This window comes from Eubalaena glacialis, chromosome 13 (assembly GCF_028564815.1).
Source record: "Eubalaena glacialis isolate mEubGla1 chromosome 13, mEubGla1.1.hap2.+ XY, whole genome shotgun sequence".
Taxonomy (NCBI): Eukaryota; Metazoa; Chordata; class Mammalia; order Artiodactyla; family Balaenidae; genus Eubalaena; species Eubalaena glacialis.
The window spans coordinates 21722794-21747756 of NC_083728.1; the positions used below are offsets into that span (position 1 = coordinate 21722794).

A 24963-nucleotide genomic window follows, 5' to 3' on the forward strand; every position below is an offset into this window, starting at 1 on the left:
AATTTTGAGTATTTCATGATACTCTACAAAACCAGGGTGAAAGCCTACTGATCTAAATTATGAAGCACACCCATGCCAGAGACAAACCAAAAGCACACATGACATTTTTAGATAAGAATCTCCTTAAAATTTAATTGACTAAATGTATTACATTCAATATTCCATGGGTTTCTTCTGGACAAAGGGGCTGCATAAATACAAACAAGCCTCTGGGCCTTCTTCCCTAACTGACGAAGAGGAAACACAGGAGGCGAGGGTACACAGGACACCTTCATATTTACATTTCGCCTTTACTTTACAGTTCAGTGCCAGAAATATTTACAGAAAATACAATAAGAAAAAGATCATGTCTTGGCAACATACCAAAATTCATACAAATTGTGTATATGATTTCAAGCAAATAATGATACTGCTTATTTTTTTAGCCACAACTGCCAAGCCCTTCAGAGGAGAAAGATGTTCTTGGTCACTGCAAGAGACAAGGACTTGGGAAACTTGGTTTGCTTCAACAAATATTTATTGGGCGCCTACTGTATGCAAGGCACTGTGGAATCCCAAATTATACCTTTCCCTCACCATTAAAAAAAGAAAAGCATCTGAAAAACATGAGTTGATACTCCGAGAAAAACACTATACAGTACATGGCTTCTTTAGCTACTGAGAACCCACAGTTTGATTCCACATTGAACGGGTGGATTACCTCCAATCTCTCCATCTCGGGAAAAGAGGCTGTCATGGAAATCCCTAAAACAGACCACCTAACGCAACTTACCGTTTCATGTAAACATATAAATCAATTCTTTTTAGGAAGATATAACCTGAACGGGTTTTAAAATGCTGAATGGAGAACTACCAGCAGGAGTGTCAAATTACCTCCGATACATTTTTTACCACCTACATGTCTTTGAGCAAGGCTGACTCCCACTTTCTTTGGGTAAAATTCCACCTTCCAATATAAATAAATACTCTTGAAGACACTGCTTCTCTAAAAATCACTCTGCAGAGTCTGACAAATGCTTCCTCAGTGTATACAGGAAGTAACCACTCATGAAGGCCTCACACACACAACCTGTAGGGAACTGACATTACTGGCCCAGGATGTAGGTATTTTGTTTTTATAAATGAGTCCAGAGGAGAATGGGCGGCCTCAGGGGACCTGAAGACCTGGAAATGGAGGACAGCATGCATGCATGTTGTGTATATATTGCCAGGACGGGAGGGGGTCAAACCACCATGTAACTATCCAGGTCAAAGGGCCAACGGACAGGAGGGGGTCTTAGGAGGAAGCACTGGACAAAAGAGAGCCAGCTGAACAGGAAAAGGCAAAAGCCCTCCTCTCTGTCCTCAGTGCTCCCAATCAGAGAGGGGGAGAGAGCCCCTACCCCCCAAATGTGAGAAGGGACTACGAGGGGCTACCTGCCTCTGTCCCCTTCCTTGTCAACAAATGTCACACTCATCCACACCCTGGTGCACCTGTCACATGCAGCAACTAAACTGTTTAAGCCAAAGACCAAAGTGGTCCTGGTTTCCCCCCAAAGGTTCTGAACCTATTTATCAAGCAAATTTATCAAGTGGACCACTAAAGATTATTATTAGGGACTAAATATGCTCCTCTGGCATTACGGTACTCAACGTGACTTTTACAAAGGCAGTTGAGAGAACTCAGTGACCATGAACTCAAAGCCACACTAGTGAAAGGTCCAAGGGTCCTCACCGCACCCCCTTTTTAGGGAGGTGTGATTTGAGCAGGAGGGGTCAGCACCTGGCGAGGTGCGTGTGCCCCATACTCTGTCTGTGCTGTACACACTGGGGTTTCACGCCTTCGGGAGCAGCACAGCCCTAAATCTATCCCTCCTTCCCTGGGGGACCACAAAGTCTTCCAGATCATAAATGCATTCAACATGGTTGTTCACTGACTTATCAAAGCCATTAGAATTACAAAGAGTTGTCAGAAATTAGAGCAAACTGAAGCATCAGGAAGGCCACCCCAACACACACACCACCGTACATTTTGCTGACAGCAGAACTATGCCAAAGGTAAAAGTGTCATCTGAAGAGTCACACTGAAGAGGCACACCTACATCAGTTATTTTTAACCTCTGGAATGTTATAAGTTGCACATTAATTTATAGCCTTCTTTGTCCACATCCATCAGAACAAGGGCCTATTTTTTCCCATGAAATGTCAATCTGGAATTTCCATGAAAGTTGTTAAACCTCACTTCACACCTGCTGAGCTACTAAAACATTTTTAGGGTAGAACGTGCTAATCATACAACCCCCTCCCCCATGCTACCATCTGGAAACATCAATTTATTGCCCAGATTAAAAAGAAAATCAATTACTGAATAATATTATACCCTGAATGGAAACTGGAGTCATAGAAGGAGGAGGTTACTTTTACCTGAGCTTAAAACAAACACGAAGAAAAAGGTACGGCAAACTTAAAACCAAGAGCTACTATGCCGTTTCTTGCTCATAGATATCAACATGTACTTCTGGAATAGAAATATCTGCACAGGGAATTAGGTCCTATACTATTCCCCACCCTCTAATTAAACTACCAAAACATCAAACCAAACAGACCATTGTAGGCCTGACCTACAGAATCTACTGACATCAGAGTTCAAGTGGGAAATCACCCCTTATACAACTGTGATCACTCCTCTTTGGACTTTTAAATGTCACTTATTTTCTTAACATAAAATAATCTTAATAAAGAAGAAAGCACACAAGAATAGGAGAAATGAGCAGTGTATACGCTAGCACTGTAACAAGAATCCTTGTAAGGAGGTTCTGGGTCTGGCCACCTCAAAACATTTATCCCTGGCAGAAAAGTAGCAGCGAGGTAACAGAAGTATTTCAAAAACCCGGGCAGGGATTTGTTGTGCCTTCAGCCGGCAAAGTCCAGAAAATATGACAACAGCCATTTCTAAAAGCAAGCCACCCAAGGAGGTGGTCACTAATGTTTGTCAATTATGATGAAATCTAGTAGCTCTCTGGGAGAGATCTGAATTAGTAGCGTTGAAAGGCTATTTCCTGAACCCCAAATTAGAATCCTTCATAAACTACTGCAGTTTCCTGCTTGGTCCTGAAATAAGAGACAATGGATGAAACCAAATAATGTTTAACCTTTGCTGTGAATTTATATTTCTTAATATTTAACCAAGAAATTACCAAGGAATTACAAATGGTTAACCTGTCATAATGTCACGGAGCTAGACAACAATGGAGAGAGTGGAGGCATCAAAGCTGTCTTCTAACTTAACTCCACAAACTCCATTTGTATCCTCATTAAAGGACTGGGCCATGCTTCCATTTTAGATCTGTTCCTGGGCTGCCCAGAAACTGAGGCCTTCAGACAGACCTTTGCAGTGATGAGAGTAACTTTTTGAAATGTGGAGAGAGACTATGAAATATTTTAATCTCAGACTTCTTATCTGAGCAAAAAACACTTAAGTTCTTTTCTGTCAGTATGACATTTGGATGACAGCTGGATGACAAATGGACCTACGAGTGAGCAGAAAGTTGAGGTTTCCTTCCTTCTCCTCCATGCTATCAACACGAGTCTTTAAATGTCCTGGAAGATTCTGAGACAGATTTTACTTTTGAACACAACCTCCTAAAAAGTGAGGTATAAAACTATCTTCAACTTCTAATTTGCAAATTTGAAACTACCAATGCACATGTTTAACTGAGATGCATAAAAGCCTTTCTCCTCAAAAGGCTTATATTTAACTAAAATTGTCACTTTTAAAAGAAAGTTTATGGCTAAAACGTATATCATCATTACCAGCAGGAATATGACTGTGTCTGGGAGCCCATTTCACTAAAAAGCCGAAAAGTCTTCTCTCAGATGGGTTTATAATGTGTCTCTTCTATTCTGGTGATTAAACAGTAAGCTCTTGGGGAGTGATTTGTTTTATTGTTACAGTGATCACCTATCAAATTGTTTTGCTTTGATATTATAGCTCCAAACTAGAGTTCAATAGTCCTAGACAGACAGTGGTCTAAGAACTACAGTTCTTGAGTCCAACCTCCTGAAAAAGTGAAGTATAAAACTCTGGCTCCAACTGCTTGTTCCGGTACTTGTTGACAATGTCGGTGATCTTCTGTTTCCGGCGGACATGTGGTGGACTGTAGGAGTCACTTTCCAGTCTCTTTCTTCTACAAATGTTAATTACAGTCTGCCTCACCAGAAAACCTTGAAAACAGAGGGTTTTAGTCAGCTAGGTGAACTATCAGTATTCAAGTGAACTATTCTCTGCAAACTCAAACTATTTCATTCCATTTGCAAAACTCCTCGTCCCCAGAGAGACAGAGCTCTACTAAGATAAAACTGTCAGAAGAAACACACAATGACATGGAAAAACAAAATCAAAATGTAGCCTGACAACCCATTTCCTGCCCTGGACTGTAAACAACTATGCTCGTTTTGCAGTACTGCAAGTTTGTGAATTATAGTTGTGCTCGTACTTAGCAGATTAAGCACACTTCAAAACAGAGCCAAACATGCTTCCTTTTAACAAGAGCCACAGGATTTTCCACACGTGGGACCTACTAAGTAATATCACCATTTCCTTATTTATACTTCTTTTTGGTTCATGAAAATGTTAAAGAAAAAAAAAAAAAAAAAAGAAAAAAAAAACAAAGAAAACTCAATGGGACTTCCCTGGTGGCGCAGTGGTTAAGAATACGCCTGCCAATGCAGGGGACACGAGTTTGATCCCTGGTCTGGGAAGATCCCACATGCCGCGGAGCAACTAAGCCCGTGCGCCACAACTACTGAGCCTGTGCTCCACAACAAGAGAAGCCACCGCAGTGAGAAACCCACTCACCGCAACAAAGAGTGGCCCCTGCTTGCTGCAACTAGAGAAAGCCCACGCACAGCAACGAAGACCCAATGCAGCCAAAAATAAATAAACAAATAAATAAATTTATTTTAAAAAAAAGAAATGAAAAGAAAATTCAATCCTTCAGCCACATATGAAGCTTACCGAGTGCTCGCCTACTGACAATCATCCCATCCACAAGAGGGATGACCACGTTAAATTTTCCAGTGGCTCCTTGAATTTTAATCCGGAATAATCCAGTGTTTAAAGGGTGGATGAAGATGACAGGAACTTCTTTTTCAAGAGCAGTAGATCTTAAGACAAGAAAAAACTCTTTTTACCCCAGATATTCAAGAGCTGAAGTCCCCCATGTGTAATATAAGAATACCAAGGGGACTTACTGCCAGGCAGTATTTGAGAAGAGACAAGTGATCAGTCTGCTCAGAATCTTCTTTCTGGGAGCCCATGGTGAAGCTCCCCACACCAACACCTGACCCTAATTACCTATCACTGGGGTTGGCCTTTTGAAGCTGACCAAAAAAGGGGCTAAAAATTGTGCTTAGAAAACCACTGGGGACACGGGGTGGAAGGAAAGGCCAGAAAAATGTATGGTGGGGAACCATCAATAGCAACCAGCCATGGGACTTTTACTTAGTTCCTCCTTCTTGTAGCGAACAAAAGTGCGGCTGGCCAGAGGGTAGGGAATTCCACCACAGTCAATGCTGGCACCTCAGAGCAGAAGTGGGAATACAGTTTAGGCTCACTATGGGAATCCCTGATATGATTTTTTTTTAGGGGCTGGGGAAAGAGGTCGGGAGGACCTTAGTTTGGGTCAGTTGCAAGTGTCCTCCTCAGCAGAGGTGATAAATGGCTGAATCTTATCACAGTCAAAGCCCTCAAAGTCTCTGAACAGGTAACACAGCTGCCAAGGTCAGCAACTGTACCTTTAGAAGACTGAATTACACATCATGTGTCGGGGCTATGCCGATGCATCTAGAGGTACCCATGTTACTCTTCGATGCTATATGCCAGGGTTTTGGTTTGTTTTTGTTTTGCAACACAGTGAGCTTTCTTTCTAAAGTGATTTTGGCCAAAGGGACAGTGAGTCAATATTTTAAGACATTTAATAAAAACCAATCCTATACTAATTCTGTCCCCAAGACAAATTCTAAACTTTGCTAAACTACTAGTAAAACACAAATTTTACAGTCCAATCATATTACAACTTTTGACCTAAAAAGATTAAAACAACAACAAACAGTACAAGAGACTTAAAAGTTCTCTTCCAAACTAGTTCTAGAAAAGTACCCCTCATGAAATCTATCCTGGTCTCTTCAGCAAGTCACTGTCATGGACGAAAAAAAGAAAAACAGGACTGTTCTGTATTAAGAGAGATTGTAGGAATTAACACCAGATGGATGAAATGGATGCTGGTTTAAACAAACCAGCTATAAAGACTATTTTAGGGAAAATGGAGAAATTTAAATGTGAGCTGGCTACTAGATGAAATTAAGGAATTGCTACTAACTTTATTACTGTGATAATGTTATCTTTATCTATTTGAAAAGTGTTCTTAATCTTCAGAGGTGCATATTTAGAATGTTAGGAAATCTGTAATTTGCTTTAAAATACTTTAGCATAAAAAACATGGGGACTTCCCTGGCAGTCCAGTGGTTAAGACTCCGTGCTTCCACTGCAGGGAGCACGGGTTCCGATCCTCGGTCAGGGAACTGTCAATAAGATCCCGCATGCCACGCGGTGTGGCCAAAAAAAACCAAAACAAACATGGAAGTTTTAAGAATGACTTGCCCTATTCTAGAAATTTAATATGATGTTAAAATAAACCACCTTTACTGACTTCATTTCTACAACAGTAATCTAAAGTCATCTCACGTGCAATACAAACCAGATCATGGAAACAGAAGGAACTTATTCAAAGTTAAAATATCAAGTTTAGCTTGATATAAATTATTTGTTTAAACCAAAGACACGCAAGCAAAAAGCTTTGAAACGGTAAAAGCTGCACAGATACATTCTTACTATTCTTAGAATCATATTATTCTGTTTTTATCCTTTTTGTGCATGAAAAGTTAAAATAAAAATCTTAATATTATAATAAAGTTAGTATTATGTTTTACTTAGAAATATTTTTCCATTAAATAGCTCCTATGTGATGAGGATATTTTAACTGCTATCTATCCAGAATGTTTTGACCAATTTAATTCCATTATTTCTATCTAATATTGCTACTCTATTATCAGCCTTCATTAATACTTAATTGCCTCCACTTCTCCGTCTTTCTTTTTGCCTCAGATAAATTTAAACAGCAATTAATTATGCCATTTAAAAATCCTTGCTAATTTGATCACCTTGTGCATTAATCTACAAACTTCTCTCTTTGATTCTTTTCCCCTAATTATGTTTACTTCTTACTGCCTTCATCCCTTTTGTTTCATTAAAGTCTTTATCTCTTAATTAAACTGCAATCAACATATTGTAAAAAATAGGTTTCTCTATGCTTAAACACAATGCTGATAAACTTTAAGCAAGTAAAGAGCGTACCTCAGAGAAGTGCTACTATTTGCAGTAGTTTCCACACCAGTACTGATTTCTGTCATCAGGTCTGAGAGGGGAAAGTTTTCTGGAAGAAAATCATAGCATTACAATTAATATCTCCCTCCTAGGAAACCTATTTTCCTAATCTCTTCACATAGCAGGCAACAAATATATGGACTGCGCTATCCTAAAATATATAATCCTAACTATTCTTCACAAATTTTAAAAAAAAATTCTCCCTTAAGACATATTTTAGATAAGTTCATCTAAAGCAGAGAGTTTTTACAGAACATCATCTATAGTCTTGGAGGGCTTGGAAATAGCTTTAGAAGTTCTGGAAAGCAACTATCGCACTTTCTTATAAACTCTGAGCTGGATGAGATTCTAGGATAAATACACATTGCTAATGTTCTTATGCAGCTTACATAAAAATCATGAGAAACATATCCATAGCAGAATCCCTAAGGACAAATTAATCTTTACACTAAAATAAGACAGCAGGGTCTGTGGAAAGAGGGTGAGGGAGGTGTTCCCCCTTCTCCTTTCCAGAGGTTCTGGGGTAACTGGGGGCTACATGCAGTGGGACCAAGTGGCCACAAACCAGTAACTGTCATACCAAGAAGAGCTAAAGGCTTTTTGTAACCATGAGTCTCATCAAATCTTCACAACTATGAAATAAGTGCTGGATCACTCATTTAACAGATGAGTGACCTAAGGCTTAATGAAATCCAGGCTTGCTGAACTCCAGTCCCAGCTCTTGGCCACCATATAGGGCCTATGCTGCCACTCCCTTTAGACATTTAACAAGCCATCGTCATCCTATTATAATCTTATTTATGGACAAACTCCTTACACAGTACCTATATCATCATAGCGTTCCACCCAGACTACAGAAACTCTTGTCTCAGGTCCAAGGGGAGGCACAGGGCGCCCCTGAGGCAGCTTCTTCATTCTGGAACTGGGACTGAGCTATATGAGGCAGAGAAAAGCAGAAGAGGGGAAGAAAAACAAATAAAAAACACTGGCTTAATAAAACTACAACCATACATTCATCAAACTACCCAGTGAAATAAGGATCACGTCACGGGAAGTCACTTCTGGAAAAAAGTATAAAATACGTTTGCAGAAAAGCCCTTCTTTGGTTCCTCTGTTTATCAAGTCTCAAACTAGAACAAGGAAATGAAGGTCTAGAAACTTCAAATGAAAAAAAGAAAAGGAACACTAAACAATTATAGTTATAAAAATAAAATTTGATGCAATGTCTTAATGAGTGCTTAAAAAGGATCTGAGTCTATCTCTATGGTCAGAAAGCAGTACGATTTTTCCATTATAGCAACATCACTGATTTGCCTGGGGATCCTTTCAGTGTTGAATTCTTGTCAACAGCTTTTCCTGTATCTACTGATATAATGATATGATTTTTCTTTCCTTAAGTTTGTTAGTAGTCTGCAAAGTATGTGGTAAATAAAAACATGGTGCTTTAAGAGTTGTCATTCTTTGGATTTTAAGAAATAACCAAGCTTTATGTGTTTTATTTCTTTTTCTTATTTCCCTGCATAAAACCTCTACTATCTTGTGAATAGAAGTAGTGAGAGCAAACATCCTTGCCTCCATTTGGGGGGAAAGCTTTCAGAATAATGTGTAAGTATAATATTAGCTGCAGGTTTCTAGTAGAGTTCTGTTTCAGGTTGAGGAAGTTCCCTTCTGATCGTAACCACGTTGGCATTCAGAAAATGAGTAGCAATCCCTGACTATTAGATCTGACTAAAATTCTGCATTACCTGACTTGTTCTTCTCCAAACTGTGTTCTGTGAAACCTTTTTAAGGGTAGCAACTCATGATTTTCAAAATCAGTCTACTTCAGAGAGTTTTATATAAGTTAACTTTTTTTTCCTAAATCAATTTTAAAGGTGAACCTCTCCCATATTCTTTTAAGCAAATACTTACGTTAAAAATAATTTTAAGTGTAGAAAGAGCCAAATTAAACCCCTTTACAATGGAAGAAGGGCTTCAGAAAAGTTTACACTACACTTCATCTTTTTTATTATTTGTTCTAAATCAATTTTCTTACACCTGTAAACTGATCCTGTACTCTTGTTATCACTTACTTGGTCACTTTCCAGTAAGGATTAAGACATAACATGAGGGGAGGACACAGATAAGACATAACATCTGATAAGGTAAGAAAAAAGGATAAAAGTAAAATGCTGTCTTCTTGTAGTAGCTGCTGTGTTGCCTCACTCAGTGCATTTATTCAAACACTGGGCGATTCTTCAAAATGCTATCATCTGTATGTTGTCAGACTTAAGTTGAATTTTGCATGATTAATGCTATGAAATGTATAGTAACTGTTGTACCATTAGTGGATATTTTAGGGACCAAATAAAAACCTAGGCTTGAGACAGAATGGGTGAAAGAACCGAGCATGGAACTGAAATGGCTAAATCAAGGAAAAAAACAAAGGCTGAATTAGAATTAAATATTTGTTGCAAGCTGAAAAAAAGAAAATCATAAGAATTTGATTAAAAAAATTAAGATACTAATGAATCAGTACTGCTATAATTACTCTCTGGGTTAAAGTTAAAAGCTTTTCAGGTGCAATTCTATAATTACTTCCATTTCACTACAAATTTTTGGAGGTTTATCAACAAAGTGACTTACCCTCTGTGAGGAATTAAGATTGTCTGTGTGATTAGGGAAAAGCTCAAGCGTCAGGGATGGCTGTTTCAGAATTCCTGGCATAAGATCCATATTTGAATCACTATCTTGGTCTGAGAGGTTACTTTCCAATGAATCAGCTATAGCGTAAAGAAAAAAAATAATTATAATACCTACTACTTCTTTAGAGCAAATGTGTTTATTAAACTAGTTATGCTAACACTCCAACCTAAGTCACTTAAGCAAAGCATTGCTTCTACAGCAAGGGTTGGCAAAGTTTTTCTGCAAAAGATCAGGTAATAAATATTTCAGGCTTTGCTGGCTATACAGGTCTCTACTGCATATTCTTCTTTGTATTTTATTTACAACCCTTTAAAAATGTAAATACCATTCTTAGTGTTCTGAATTTTGCCTGTGTGCCGTAATTTGCTGGCTCTGGCTCTACTGAGTTGGTGCAAACAGGCTGGGCCAGAGACACCAGGCAGGGACTCAGTTCATAGAGGACAGATGGGGCCTGGCTTCTGGAATTCAGGTGGTAGATCACAGCCTTGACATGAAGGCAAACAGCTGCTAAGACACTGACCTAGACCATGGAAGGCGCCTCCTGCCAGGGACACAACTGGCCCCAGAGTAAGAGACAGAGACGGGCCTAGAGTGCAAAATTAAGGGTCCAAATACAAAGGTTAGGAGGCTGCCTAGGTAGGCTAGGGTACACAAAAAGTCATTAGCCTAGAGATGAGATCATCAAAGTGTGATGTGCAGCATCCTATCCTATGGATGGTCTCAATGAAGAAGCTGAAGTTTTCCACCTACCGCCTGGTCAGGCACAAAGAAATGAGTTTAATTTGCAGGAAGCAAAGGTTCTAGGCAAAATAAGACTAAGAATTCAGACTGAGAAGTAATGATCACTCCTGATCCTTGAGAAGAACAGGCTTAATCACCACCTTTTCTAGGCTGAAGTTTCTCCTCCTCAGTGTTAGAAGATCAGCCAGATGCCATCATGAGAGCCTTCCAATTGCAGTATTCTCTGGGGTTCCATATAAAGGCTCTCACATGGAAACAAGGAAGCAGGTGAGGGCTTACTCATAATTAGAGAAAGAAATGAATAAACTGGAAAATAGGGCTTCTATGTATTAATCAGATTAAAAAAAGTTAAAAAATGGGCCAAAGTGGATCTCCTTTATTTAAAAATTATTATTAGAGGGCCAGTATTCTTGTTTTTACCTACTTTCCTTTAGTTAAGAGGGGATAACATCCTGTACCTCTGCATAATCTAAAAGCTATCATGCTTTCGAAGCTGAAGAATGTCTTAGATGACTTCAGAATCTCCCCCAATGCAATACTACTGCACAAACAAGTGAATACAAAAATAGTTCCATACAAAAAAATGCCCTTACTTAAGGACTCCACAGAAGAAGGAACCACAAAAGCTATTTCCGTAAGGGCATCAGCATAATACAGCACCTTCTTCTGTCCGTTGAAAATGCTAGCCCCAGCATCTTCAGAGGAAATCACTTCATCTAGGAATGAGAAACACTACATTACTGCTCTAAAAAGTGGGGAAAACCAATATCATCCTGCTTCATGAAATTTTAACTGGTTAATAAAGTGATAATAAATAGAAGGTACATTTTCAACATGAACCAATTAATGTGTAAGAAGAATAAACCATAAATGTTCATTAAATGTCTTTATACTAACTTTATTTATTTTTTAAATTAGAAGTTGTATTTGTTAAAAATTTATTTTATTTATTCATTTTTGGCTGCGCTGGGTCTTCGTTGCTGCGTGCGGGCTTTCTCTAGTTGCAGCGAGCGGGGGCTACTCTTCGTTGCAGTGCACGGACTTCTCATTGTGGTGGCTTCCCTTTGTTGTGGAGCACGGGCTCTAGGCGTACGGGCTTCAGTAGTTGTGGCACACGGGCTCAGTAGTTGTGGCGTGCAGGCTCAGTAGTTGTGGTGCACGTACACTAACTTTAAATCATAAAATCTTAATTTCATACTTTCTGAAACTACTCTAAATCAGACCACTTTTGATTAGCAGGACCTTTAGCTCATCTGTATAAGGCGGATTTAGGGAACAGTCTTTTTGGAAGAGGTAACAGTAATCAAAAGGGAGAAGACTACCACAGTCCCTCTGAAGGGAAGAGGGACAGATGCCTGCGTGTGTGTACTCTTGCTTTCAAGGCATTTCCTGTCCCTGGTCTCTCTCTACTGCTCCTCAGCTTTGCTTCTGTTCCACTTTCTCCAGTGATCAGTGATATAATATGAAAGTGTACAGGCAGTTTAGTAATAGTATCTGCTCTAAGCCAGCAAGATTGAATTAACAAAAGTAACACTCCTGAGAGCTAGTATAGTTTTCAATTAAAATGAACACAATGCCCTGCCCGTAATACATAAAAGATCAACAACCTGACAAAAAACTGGGAAGAGGAAATGAACAAGTAGTTCTCAGGTAAGAAATAAAAATATGAGAAGATGCTGAAACTCAATCATAATTAAAAATAGAAAATTCCTCACCTAACAGACCGGAAGACACCTAAATTGGTGAGGATGTGGCAAACAGAAGTTTAGACCAGAGGTTAGCAAACTTTCTGCAAAGGATCAGATAGTAAATAAGGCTTTGCATGCCATATGGTCTCTGTCACGACTACTTAAGTCTGCCGTTGTAGCATGAAAGCAGTCAGATAATACATAAAGAAGCGTGGCTGAGATCCAATAAAACTTTATTTACAAAAACAGGCATGGGCTGTAGTTGCTGACTCCTGGTTTAGATGCTGGGCAGGCACTTGTGTCTACTGCAGTACACACTGTGGTTACTGCCCCAACATCCACTCCACCCTCCCCTCCTCTACCTTGTTTATTTCTATCAGGATCATTCCATCTCTCTTGCCACAGCGACAGGCTCAGGGTGGTCCAATCACTGCGTATCTCAGGATTTGGGGAGAAGGGAGGTTCTGAGACTCAGCTAATCTCTCCTCTTCAGACTAGTGTGATATGTGAATGTAAAGCCTAGAACTGCCTTATTTGCACTATGAGGAAAGCCAGGCTGGGACAAAGCCAACACATGGAGAACAGATCTAAAGGAAAACTGCAGAGAAATAGAACAGGACTGCTGATCAAATGGCAACAAAAAATGTACACTAATCTCTGGAGTTTTCAGTTATATGAGGCAATAAATGACCTTCAAAATCTAAGCCAATTTGGGTCGGGTTTTCTATTACCTGCAACCTTAAGCATCCAACTGATACATTTATCAAACTAAATCCTTTATCAATTCTACTTATGAGAACTTAGTCTATAAATACACTCAAGCACATATTAAAGGTTACGTGGCAATTAAAATTAGAGCATATCCTCCAATACTTTGATTCAACCTTGGTTGAAAGTAGAAAAAATTACAAGTCACAAGTCACAATGATATTCAATGGGAAACCTTGAGAGAGTATAATCTTGTTGACAGAAAAACTCTGCTAATTCAAAGCACGGACACAGGCATTACCCACTTGAGAAAGGTATTATTAACTTTCCAGTGATTTCAAGAGCCCCCAGAACAAAAAGCACTAGCCAGGTGGGGCAAAGGCCTTAAGTTTAAACTTATACTTGCTCTGGTACTTGTTATCCTGATTACAGTTCCTCAGGAGGATTTGCAGAGATGGGCATGAATCTCTCAGAGATAGTCAGCTGTTTACTACAAAGATTATTATGTAATATCCCAAGAATGTAACTTAAATGACAGCCACAAAGTCTAAAAAACACACCTGTTAATAGAAAACTATATTTATTAGACAAAATACACTTGTTAGGAAACTGTACTGTTTGCTATAATCTATTATAATATTGTTATAGAAAATGGAATTTGTTCACTCACACTCCAAAAAAGGAACTTATTAACCTTGTGATAATTAGGCCATTCATTTTATGTTAATTAACTCTGTCATTATATATGTATATAACATATACATTCATTTATATATACATATACATAAGTATTCCCCATATTAACAGAAAATGTCTGGAAGACTATACAATTATTAAGTGACCTCCTGTGAGGATTAGAGGAAAGAGGCTTTTCCATTCTATACCTCTGCTTGTTTTTTTTAATAAGACTACAAACTAATAGTAAAGGGGGAAAAGTCAAGAGTAACAAAACAAGAAAAAACAAATGAACATATGAGTTTTACCTTGTTCAGGTCCTTCACCATCATCGCAACTGTTAATAGACCAACTGGTGGAAACATGCCCAGTCCAGCCAGGGTGTCTGCCCACATCTACCGCCCAGCCAAGGGAGAGCAAAAATTCTAGGAAATGTGGCTGAACATTTCTGGAAGACTCCACATTCTTTAAAATCTGAAATACATACCAATCATCAGATATAATGAAGGAAACAAAAGAGCGTATCAAAATAAGCTTCATAAAAATCGATTCACTTTGAAGTGTCTGATAAATCAAGCCCAAGCTTAGAATAAACTGGGGACTATATATATCACTGTAGTTAAAAATGCATGCTTCCAAGTTAGATAGATTTGGGTTCAAATCCTGGCTGGGCCTTGGGCAAGTTTCTTAACCCCACTGCTTCAGTTTCTTCATCTATAAAGTGAGTAATAATGATGGTTGTGAAGATTAGGTGAGATAATACAAGAAAATCCTTTAGCTCCCTCCCTAGCAAAATAATTATTGAGCTAGACATATTTACTAAAAGTAAACAAAAAACACTAAGTCCCCGCCTTCACAGAGTCTGATTAGTGAAAAACATTACATAGGTATGTGATTATTTACTTACAAATCTTGACAAATGCTATAAAAAGTATAAACCTATTAAAAATTCAATAATTAATGAGTGGGAAAACATTCTTCTCTTAGTCCAAAGAAGAGAATGCAACCATTCCAGAAAAAAATGAAGTGACCAGAAGGGTCTCTCCTCTTTACCAAGTACCAAACTTAATCCCTGGGCCTCAGAAAGAAAAGTCCCTTGTTCTAAAACAGTGGTTCTCATGGGAGTGATTCTGCTCTCCAGGGGACATCTGGCAATGTCTGGAGACATTTTTGATATCACAACTGGTGGGGCACCGCTGGGACCTAGTGAGCAGAGGCCAAAGATGCTGCTATATGTCCTATTCTATAGAACAGCTCCCATAACAAGGAATTATCCGGCCCAAAATAGCAACAGTGCTTCTGTTGAAAACCCAATGCTAGAGGAAGAAAAAGGAGAAATCCTCTACAAATTAAAAATGAGATGGGGAGAGGGGTAGTGTATCAACATCACCTGGGGAATCTCTTAAAACATAAGATTCTCTTAGCCTACTCCAGAACTTCTCTATCAGATCAGCAGAGATAAGATCCTGGAATTACTACTTTTAAAAGCTCTCCCAAGTAACTTTTGATGCAGCCAGTCCACAGATCACTGATGTAGTTCATACAATGTTAATCAATGGCAAGACCATCTGGAGGCCTAATAAAGTCAAAATATGTGGTGTGTTACGTCGAATACTTCTCAATCCACTGGGCATCGTTGCCAGGCCATTATCTCTTAAACATATCATCTCTTAAACACATCATCTCCTTAGAAGTGTACCTGTTTAGTTCACCCATATCCCTTCATGTTCTTCTAAGTGCCAGGAAACTGATTTGACAGCCAGTTCTCGTTTTCTTCCAATTAAAAATTTTTTTCAGAACTGAAACGTTTAAATAAACAACTTGAAAATTTAGTCAAGATGCAATAAGTAAGTCAAATTCAACTTGCAGGCCACTGGCTGGCAGCTGGAAATTAATCTAAATCTTCCCTGTGGCTAGGGAAGGCAGGTCTCAGCCATTCTAAAGGAGGCCTCAGAGAATCTTATTGTTTTCTAGTCACACTCAGTCCCTAGAAAGCTAAGGAAACTCAACCGGTTTAAGAATTACCTCAAGGGTTTATAAAATTTACAGCATAAAAATTTACCCCCAAAATCCAGAAATCTTACCTCCTGGTTTGTTTTCTGACCTGGCTTCATATAGAAAATAAAAACTGTGTCGAAGGGACGACATGGCAAGAGATCCAGATACCCAATGTCATCAAAAAATCCAGGTATCATGGAGTCAAGGGCAATAAGGTGAGGAGGTAGACGACTATTTGCAGGTTCCTATCGCCAAAGGAAGAAAGGAGAAATTATTATCTCTCTTCATCATTCTAATTATAAAAGCAATACTTGCTCATGTTTTAATAAACATTAAGTAAAAAAAAAAAATTATAAAGTGGCAGCAATAAGCACAACCATAATCCCAAACTACAGAAACTATTTAACATGCTTGTGTACTTCCTTCCAGTTCTCTTATTTGCCTTTTTCTGTTGAAAGACAGTTGAAATCTTAATATGTATATAATTTAAAATCCTATTTTCTCTATAAAATATCAAGCTTTCTAGAAAAAAATTTTATATGTATTTTATTCTTATTCATTGCCCGTGTCAATGCAAAATGGTACAGCCATGCTGAGAGGCAATTTGGCAGTTTCTTGCAAAGCTAAACATAGTCTTACCATACAGTGAAGCAATTACATAACTTGGTATTTTCCCATATGAATTAAAAACATGTCTACACAAAAACCTGCACACAAATGTTTACAGCAGCTTTATTCACAATGGCCAAAACTTGCAAGCAACCAAGGTGTCTTTCTGTAGGTGAATGGATACGTAGACTGTGATACATCCACACAATGGAATATTATTCAATGATAAAAAGAAATGTGCTATCAAGTCACAAAAAGACATGGAGGAAACTTAAATGCAAACTGCTAAGTGAAAGAAGCCAATCTGAAGAGGCTACATACTATATGATTCCAACTATATGACATTCTGGAAAAGGCAAAACTGTAGAGACAGTAAAAAATCAGGGGTTGGGTGGGGGAAGGAGGAGGAAATATGACTAAGAAGATTACACTGGACTTTTAGGGCAGTGAAACTATTCTGTATAATGCTATAATGATGGACACATGTTATTACGCATTTGTCAAAACCCATAGAATTGTACAACACAAAGTGAACTCTAATGTAAACTATGGACTTCAGTTAATAATCCATCCCATACTGGTTCATCACTTGTTACAGATGTGTCACAACAATGCAAGATGTTACAATACGAGAAACTATGTGTGTGGAGGAAGAGAGGTTATATGGGAAGTCTCTCTACTTTCTACTCAATTGTTCTGCAAACCTAAAACTGCTTTAAAAAATAGTCTATTAATATTTTAAGGCATTTTTTGTTTTGTTTCCCCCCATCCCTTATCTTCTTTGAGACCCTGATCTTGCCCAGCAGGTTGGGCCATCCACGATATTTTTCAGGAAAGCATCCCCCAGAGACGGCAAGGATTACTCTCTTCTACAATAGCAAGGATCGTGAGCCTGGTCTTCTAGTCCATTATGTAACATTCCTAACAGGGGTTGAGGCAACACCCTATCATCAAAAACATTACTATTTTTGCAGTCAAACAGAAGAGTATTCACACTATGAAATAAGTAAGACTACAAATAGCCTCGCATCAATTCAGGTCAGATTTTTCCACTAAGTGAATTTTATACAAACATACAAAAGAACTTCTAGTTTTCATTTTTCACTTTGAAATCATGGATAAGGAACTGTAGACCTGCAGCATGCTATGATACACCTTATAGGACAAAGGCTCCTCATTCTTTCTTTTTTAAATACGCTATCTCATCAGCTTGTTCTTCTGGATGATCTTCTGATTCAGGAACATAACATGCGTATGTTTTATATCTCTTAACTCTGAATAACTTTATTTAAAGTTTTTCCCTCTAGGTCTGTGTTTTAATACATTTTCTTAGAATAACTTTTGTCAATATCGCAGTTGTAACTCAGGTATTTTGGCATCATATTTCTAACTGGATATTAGAGCCACAGACATTAATATCTGTACTTTGTGTGTAGTGATCTTAATTCTCATTTACTTTAAACATTCTATTGATTCTCTTATGGCTGTCTAATTAGAAATCATATTACCTGGGAACTGTCTTTTCCTTTCCAATGTTTTTTTTCCTCTTATTTAGTTTCTTTTAATATTTCACGGACCTTCCTGGTTTTGATACTATACTGTAGTTATGTAAGATGTTACCCATTGGGTGAACCTCCCTGCACATTTAAAAAAAATTTTTCTGTTAATCTATAATTATTTAAAAATTAAAATAGGGACTTCCCTGGTGGTGCAGTGGTTAAGAATTTGCCTGGGGCTTCGCTGGTGGTGCAGTGGTTGAGAATCTGCCTGCCAATGCAGGGGACACGGGTTCGAGCCCTGGTCTGGGAAGATCCCACATGCCGCGGAGCAACTGGGCCCGTGAGCCACAACTACTGAGCCTGCGCGTCTGGAGCCTGTGCTCCGCAACAAGAGAGGCCGCGATAGTGAGAGGCCCGCACGCCGCGATGAAGAGTGGCCCCCGCTTGCCGCAACTAGAGAAAGCCCTCGCACAGAAACGAAGACCCAACACAGCCAAAAATAAAATAAACAAATAAATAAATAAATAATTTTTAAAAAAAGAGTTACTTCTTCTCCAGTTATTAAAAAAAAAAAAAAAGAATTTGCCTGCATATGCAGGGGACACGGGTTCAATCCCTGGTCCGGGAAGACCCCACATGCCACGGAGCAACTAAGCCCACTCGCTGCAACTACTGAGCCCACGTGCCTCAACTACTGAAGCCTGCGTGCTCTAGAGCCCGCATGCCACAACTACTGAGCCCGCGTGCTGCAACAACTGAAGCCCATGCGCCTACAGCCCGTGCTCCGCAACAAGAGAAGCCACCGCAGTGAGAAACCCGCGCACCTCAATGAAGAGTAGCCCCCACTCGCCACAACTAGAAAAAGCCCACGTGCAGCAATGAAGACCCAACACAGCCAAAAAAAAATTTTTTTTTAAATTAAAAATAAAATAAAAATAACTTTCCATTAACTAAAAAACTCTCGGTGTTAAACAGTGGCCAAGGTAGATATCCTTCACCTCTGATTTTTCACAAAGGGTGGCTCTAGTTTCCTCATTCCCCATCTCGTTTCCTAAACAGGCTGCCATTTACTGAGATCTACATTACTGGCCCTGGCTAAGTTTTTGGTTTTTTGTTTATTCATTTTTTAAAAATCAGACTGAATATTATTCTACTGAATACTGACTGTTGTATTGACTGATCTGCTAAAATAGGATCAAATTATTTTCTTAATAACTTTACTAATATTTACCAATAACTGACTCTCCTTGAGTTCCTAGGATAAACCTTACTTGGTTGTAGAAGTTAATTTGTTTAACACGCTGCTGAATTTAGTTTTACTAGCATTCTCCTTAACACTTTTGCACATATATTCATAAGCAAAGACTGGTTTATAGCTTTTTCATATGTGTGTGCTGTCCAGTTTAAGTTATTAGAGATAAGCTAAGATTCATAAAATAAACCAGTTTACTTTCTGACTTTTTCGTATGTTCTCTCTCTTTTTTTTTTTTTAAATATTTATTTGGCTGTGCTGGGTCTTAGTTGCAGCACGTGGGATCTTCATCGCAGCATGCAGGCTCTTAGTTGCGGCATGCAGGCTCTTAGTTGTGGCATGTGGGATCTAATTCCCGGGATCGAACCTGGGCCCCCTGCATTGGAAGTGCGGAGTCTTAACCACTGGACCACCAGGGAAGTCCCTTTTTCCTATGTTCTGAACCAGGTGAGAAAGCATGAGAATTATTTCCTTGAAAGCTTAAAAATTTCAAGCAGAATAGATAACATGAAAGGAAAACTGCAATCTCAGAGACAGGGCTGTTAAGGCTCTTCTTGTCTCCCTTCAGTCCACAGAATTTAATATTTTCTTCTAGTATATTTTTATTTACTGCTTCTACTCTGTTCAATTTTCTCCACTAGGAATACCACTAATCATTTGTAGACCGTATCTTTGTTCCTGGCCTTCCATAGTTACCGCTGTATTTCTCATTATTTTCCTCTTTCTGTTGTTTTCTTCTGCGTTTTAAGAGTTTTTTACTTTTTACTCTCCACCACTAACTCAATTTTCTACAACATAAAATATTTTTCATCTACATGCTGAAATCCAAACTCAGTCAGCAATGTTCCCCTCTGCTTTCCTTAAAAGTTAAATGGCCTTTAACCAAGTAGCTGCTGGAGAGTAAGGGCAGGGGGCAACTTATGCAATAAGCAACTTCTTGCCTGGCAATCTTCAGTTGTGCTTTTCAAAACAAACAGGCCTTAGTACAAACTCTAAATCCACATTCAGGGAAGCCATTTCACATTTTTGAGGCCCTGTTTCCACATCTGTGAAACAGAGATACCATTACTTTCCTTGTAAAATTGTTTTAATGGAATTAAGAATAATGACATTATTTACCTTACAGGCTGGTTGACTTTGTACTACGTACTACATGAAGCACCTGATACGATCATAATGAGATGGATACCCTTATCACCCCTATTTTATTTATCTATTTATTTATTTTTGGCTGCATTGGGTCTTCGTTGCTGTGCGTGGGCTTTCTCTAGTTGCGGCGAGCGGGGGCTACTCTTTGTTGCCGTGCGCGGGCTTTTCATTGCAGTGGCTTCTCTTGTTGCGGAGCACGGGCTCTAGGTGCGCGGGTTTCAGTAGCTGTGGCTCGCAGGCTCAGCAGTTGCAGCGCATGAGCTCTAGAACGCAGGCTCAGTAGTTGTGGTGCAAGGGCTTAGTTGCTCCGTGGCATGTGGGATCCTCCAGACCAGGGCTCGAACCCGTGTCCCCTGCATTGGCAGGAGGATTCTTAACCACTGCACCACCAGGGAAGCCCACCCCTATTTTATAGATGAGGAACTAAGACTCAGAAAAGTTGGGCAACTTGCCCAAGATCACATAGCTCGCAAGTAGTGATGCCAGGACATAAACCTAGACGGTCTGATCTCAGGAACTGCACAACAAAAGAAATGCTTATACTTGTTCCTTTTTAAAAGTGGCATAAAAGGGCAGAGTAAATTGTAGGCCATACTTTCAGTAATAAAGTTTACTGGGGAAGAGTTTTAGCATTCTTTTTTCTAATTATCTATAGATTTCATTAATATGTGTGAAATGAGTCCTACATTACCTAGGAAAATTCAGAGGCGCATATATTATTATATTATAAGCAGTCCCCTCAGACAGAACTCTAAATACATTCATGGGAAAACTGTCTTGGAGCTCATATTATAACCTACAGCATCACAGAATTTCATTTCCTTGTATGAAGGGTAAGGTTTTAAACAGTTTTTGGTTTTTAAAATTCCTTCTATCTTCATAAAAATGCTTTAGCTATCAGCAGCTGAATGTTAATTTATGAATATACTTACTCATAAAAGTTTATAGAAATTACCTTCAATGCTTCTAAGGACAAAAATCCAAAGTGTGAAAGGAAAAGGCGTGCTGTTTGGAATTCCTGGGCAGGAGGTGGGGGCTTACAATCTGTAATCGGATCAGGAAAACTTCTCTTCTGCAATTCCTCCTCACTTTGTTGTTCAAGGTGTATTTCATAAGCAATCTGCTGGGCCATGCCATTCCTTAATTTTTCATGTCTCTCTTCTAACTGAAATAAACCGAACATTTCATTTTTTTGGAATTATCATAAAAGTAATAGAATTAATCTTAAGTTTTAAATGAAAATAAAGCTACAAGCAACAAAATAAATGAAGATAATTTTCAGTGATCAACACTGAGTTTCAATTCGGTACAACCAAGAGCATACAATCAAGCAAATACGTTACAAGGTTAAAACAAATACCCAAAACATGTCCCTACAGCCTCAAAAATTGCTCCTTCATCTCCTTGCTGTAAGTGAAACCACTCTATCTCTGCTTCCCTTCACATTGGCAAGACAGGGGGCAAAGCTGCTGCTCTCTGCCAGATCCCTGTCCATCTTCATCCTGCAGTGATCCCCTCATGTTTTGAAGTCCACAACCATATGCATTAGTTGCTATACTCTTGGAGCTATCTCTGCTTCCCTCTGATCCATCCTATTTAAAATTCCATCCTCTGTGGTGAACAGCCTGGCTTATATTCCTACAATCTCCTCAACCTTCACAACTCTGGCCATCCATGACACACTTTGTACCTCAGATGTGCTGTACTTTCAAGAGCTACAATCCTGAAATTCCTTTCCTACAGCTCACCCATACCCTTACTCCCCCTTTACCATCACTGAGAGGCAAACAACCCCTCCCCGTATTTCCCCAAGCCATTAGCATCCTTCTGGCTTCATCCACCTCCCAACCAAAACTAAATCCCCAAATGTGACATCTTAATACCCTCTTCTAAGCATATAACATGGCTATGTTGTTCCTTATTCTTCCTTATTCACCCAGCCAATCTCCACACCATTCAAATTTTTTACTTATGCCTATGGATACTAAGGACTTTTGAAGAAAGTCAGCAGAGTGCATTAAGTAACTTCACTACAGATGATGCTACTTAAACCTAGCTGGGCTGCCTGGAAATTTTAAGAATCATCTTTGTTTCCCTATTTCATTGCTAAGAACTAAGATTAAAATTTACATAAGCTGCTTCAATTTTCCTCCTTTCCAACTCTAAATGTCTCTGAACCTTCACTGACCCTCTCCTCTCCTGTCTTACCAGAAGTGTCCCTTTTCTAGACTCAATCACAGACTCTTGACCCTACTGCCTCCAGGGCTTTACTCTGTTACTTATCACTTCCCCAGCCCACCTTACAGTGTTAGCAGGTGCAGACCCTTTTCCACTGGCTCCTTCCACCTCTAATTCTTCTTGAGTTAAAAAAAAGAAAGAAAAAGAAAAACTAGCCTTGCCTTTCCTTAGCTAAGGCTATTTCCTCACACTATTTTTCACTCTGTACCCTTCCCTTTACTGCTAACAGTAACAGTGTAGTTTATATTCACTGCCTTTTCTTTCCTCTTTAACCATTCATTCCCCAGACCCTTACACTTTAATACTCCTTTGAACTTGCTCTCAAAGGTCACCAACATTTCATGACAAAATCCAGGGGCCTCTTCTTAGTGCTCCTTCTCCTTGATCTCTCTAGCATTTGAAACTGCAGGCAGCCTCCATTCCTACCCTTATATTCTCTCATGCCCTGACATACCTGTCTTCCATTTCTTAAAATTCTTCTCTCTTGACCTAAGCGACCAATTACTTAATCTAGTTAAGTATCTAAATTAATATAAAACCAAATAAATTTTTCCCATTTTCCCAAACCTGTCCTCTTCCTCATGTCTATATTTCTATAAATGGCACTGTTATCTTTGTCACTCAAGCCTGAAATCTAAAGTTCTTCGGCTCTTTTCCTTCCCTCATCAATCCAAGACTGTCTGGATCTACCTCTACAAGACATGCCATATATTTAAACTTCCACTATCAATGAGGTAGTCCTTCCCATCCCCTGCCTAGATTGTCATAACTGTCTCTGAATTGGGCTCCCTTCTCCAAATATCCTCCACTAGGGTCTGATCATATCAGAACACTATTGAAACCACAGACCAGCCCAGGCAGCCCAGTGCCACCTCTCTATAAGATATGTCCAGTTCCTTTCAATCAGCCACAATCTATATTTGTCTTACTACATGGTAACCTCCTGGATGACAAATACCCAGGTCATCTTATGAATCACCTCCAGGAATACCAAAGAAAGGCAGTGTCTTGACCACAGAAGTTGTTGAAGAATGTTAATAGTCATTCTCTTAACAACAGCTGATAATAATTTATCTTACTTCTTCAGTGACGATTTCATGCAAATCTGGAATGCTCAGATCTGCTTTCACAAAAGGAATCTTGTCCACCTCTTCAGGAAATGGTCGATGTTTCACAGTATATTTAAATCCAACATCATTTTTAGGAACTGGACGAGGTTCAGGCACAAAAAGCTGTTAAAATAAAACAAATAACATTATGTTTATTACATTTGGGTGCCATCTGAAATGACATGTATTTCCCTGGTCTCTTAGATGCCTGTGTTTCCCTAGGATTGCATAACACAGAAATTCAGTAAGAATCTGCAAATACTACTGTTAATGGTAAAGGTACCAATGTACTCTATTTTATTTTTATAAAAATGTTCATCAACTTATGACAGATTTTTGTGACTGATAAATGGGTTACGGACCTCCATGGCACCAGGCCTGAATCTTCCATATTCAGTGGTAAGCCAATAGGTAAGCCATTTCAGAGCTTAAGGCTCAAACTTCCTTCTTCCCTAAGGGCTCTCAAATCATTCCATGTAATAAGGTACAAGTTTACATCCACTGGGCATCTCTAGACAGTGAGTTCAATAATTAGAACCTTAGCATGGCTTAATTGAAAAGATATGGCACCGAATCTAGGTCTTCACGGCGCCAAATCCCTGCTTTAATATATATTAGCTGTGACTTCCGTTTTCACACCTGAAAAATGGAAATAATCCACCACAAGACTGTCATAAGGATTAAACAAAAAAATATATGGCACATATTAAACTATCAAACAGTTTTAGTGCCTTTCCTGATCTCCTTCTTCCTCAGTCTTTAATGGCATTCAGTGGCTTATACAGTGCTGCTGACAGAATGTGATTGGCGTGATGCCACCAGGAGCAAATAGGGGTGTGCTCCTCACAGCAAACACATCTCATCTAACAGAGACATCTGGAATGTTCAATTGTTTTAGGCATTTGCTCCAATTTTGTGAGTGTCTCTCTTAAATGCTGGTAAAATTTTATTAAGTTATGTTTTAAAGAATTTTTAGTAACGTAAGTAAAAGCTTACAGTGTGATAAGTGAAAAGAGCAGTATACAAAAATGACTAAAATTCTATTTAAGTGTTATGTACAGAAAGGAACAAAAAGATTGGAAGGAAATCCACTAAAATATTAACAGTGGCTATCTACTTCTGGAGAGTAAGAGTACAGGTGATTTAAAATTTCTTCTTTATTATCTGAATTTTCCAACCTTCTCCCGTG

General features: G+C 38.9%; 1 protein-coding gene across 5 annotated transcripts in view; it reads right to left on the minus strand.

The window, feature by feature from the left end:
• Window positions 1-499: 499 nt before the first annotated feature.
• Window positions 500-24963, minus strand: part of RALGAPB (Ral GTPase activating protein non-catalytic subunit beta) — a 104635-nt gene continuing 80171 nt past the window's right edge. For all 5 annotated transcript variants that reach the window (XM_061210413.1, XM_061210411.1, XM_061210412.1 and 2 more), the window contains 10 exons: window positions 23745-23897; window positions 21383-21592; window positions 16005-16163; window positions 14229-14394; window positions 11443-11565; window positions 10049-10185; window positions 8248-8356; window positions 7394-7472; window positions 4997-5145; window positions 500-4203 (listed from right to left, as the gene is read on the minus strand). In XM_061210413.1, coding sequence (XP_061066396.1) covers window positions 4010-4203; window positions 4997-5145; window positions 7394-7472; window positions 8248-8356; window positions 10049-10185; window positions 11443-11565; window positions 14229-14394; window positions 16005-16163; window positions 21383-21592; window positions 23745-23897 — 1479 coding nt within the window. In that variant the 3' untranslated portion in view covers window positions 500-4009. The remainder of the gene's footprint in view (window positions 4204-4996; window positions 5146-7393; window positions 7473-8247; window positions 8357-10048; window positions 10186-11442; window positions 11566-14228; window positions 14395-16004; window positions 16164-21382; window positions 21593-23744; window positions 23898-24963) is intronic.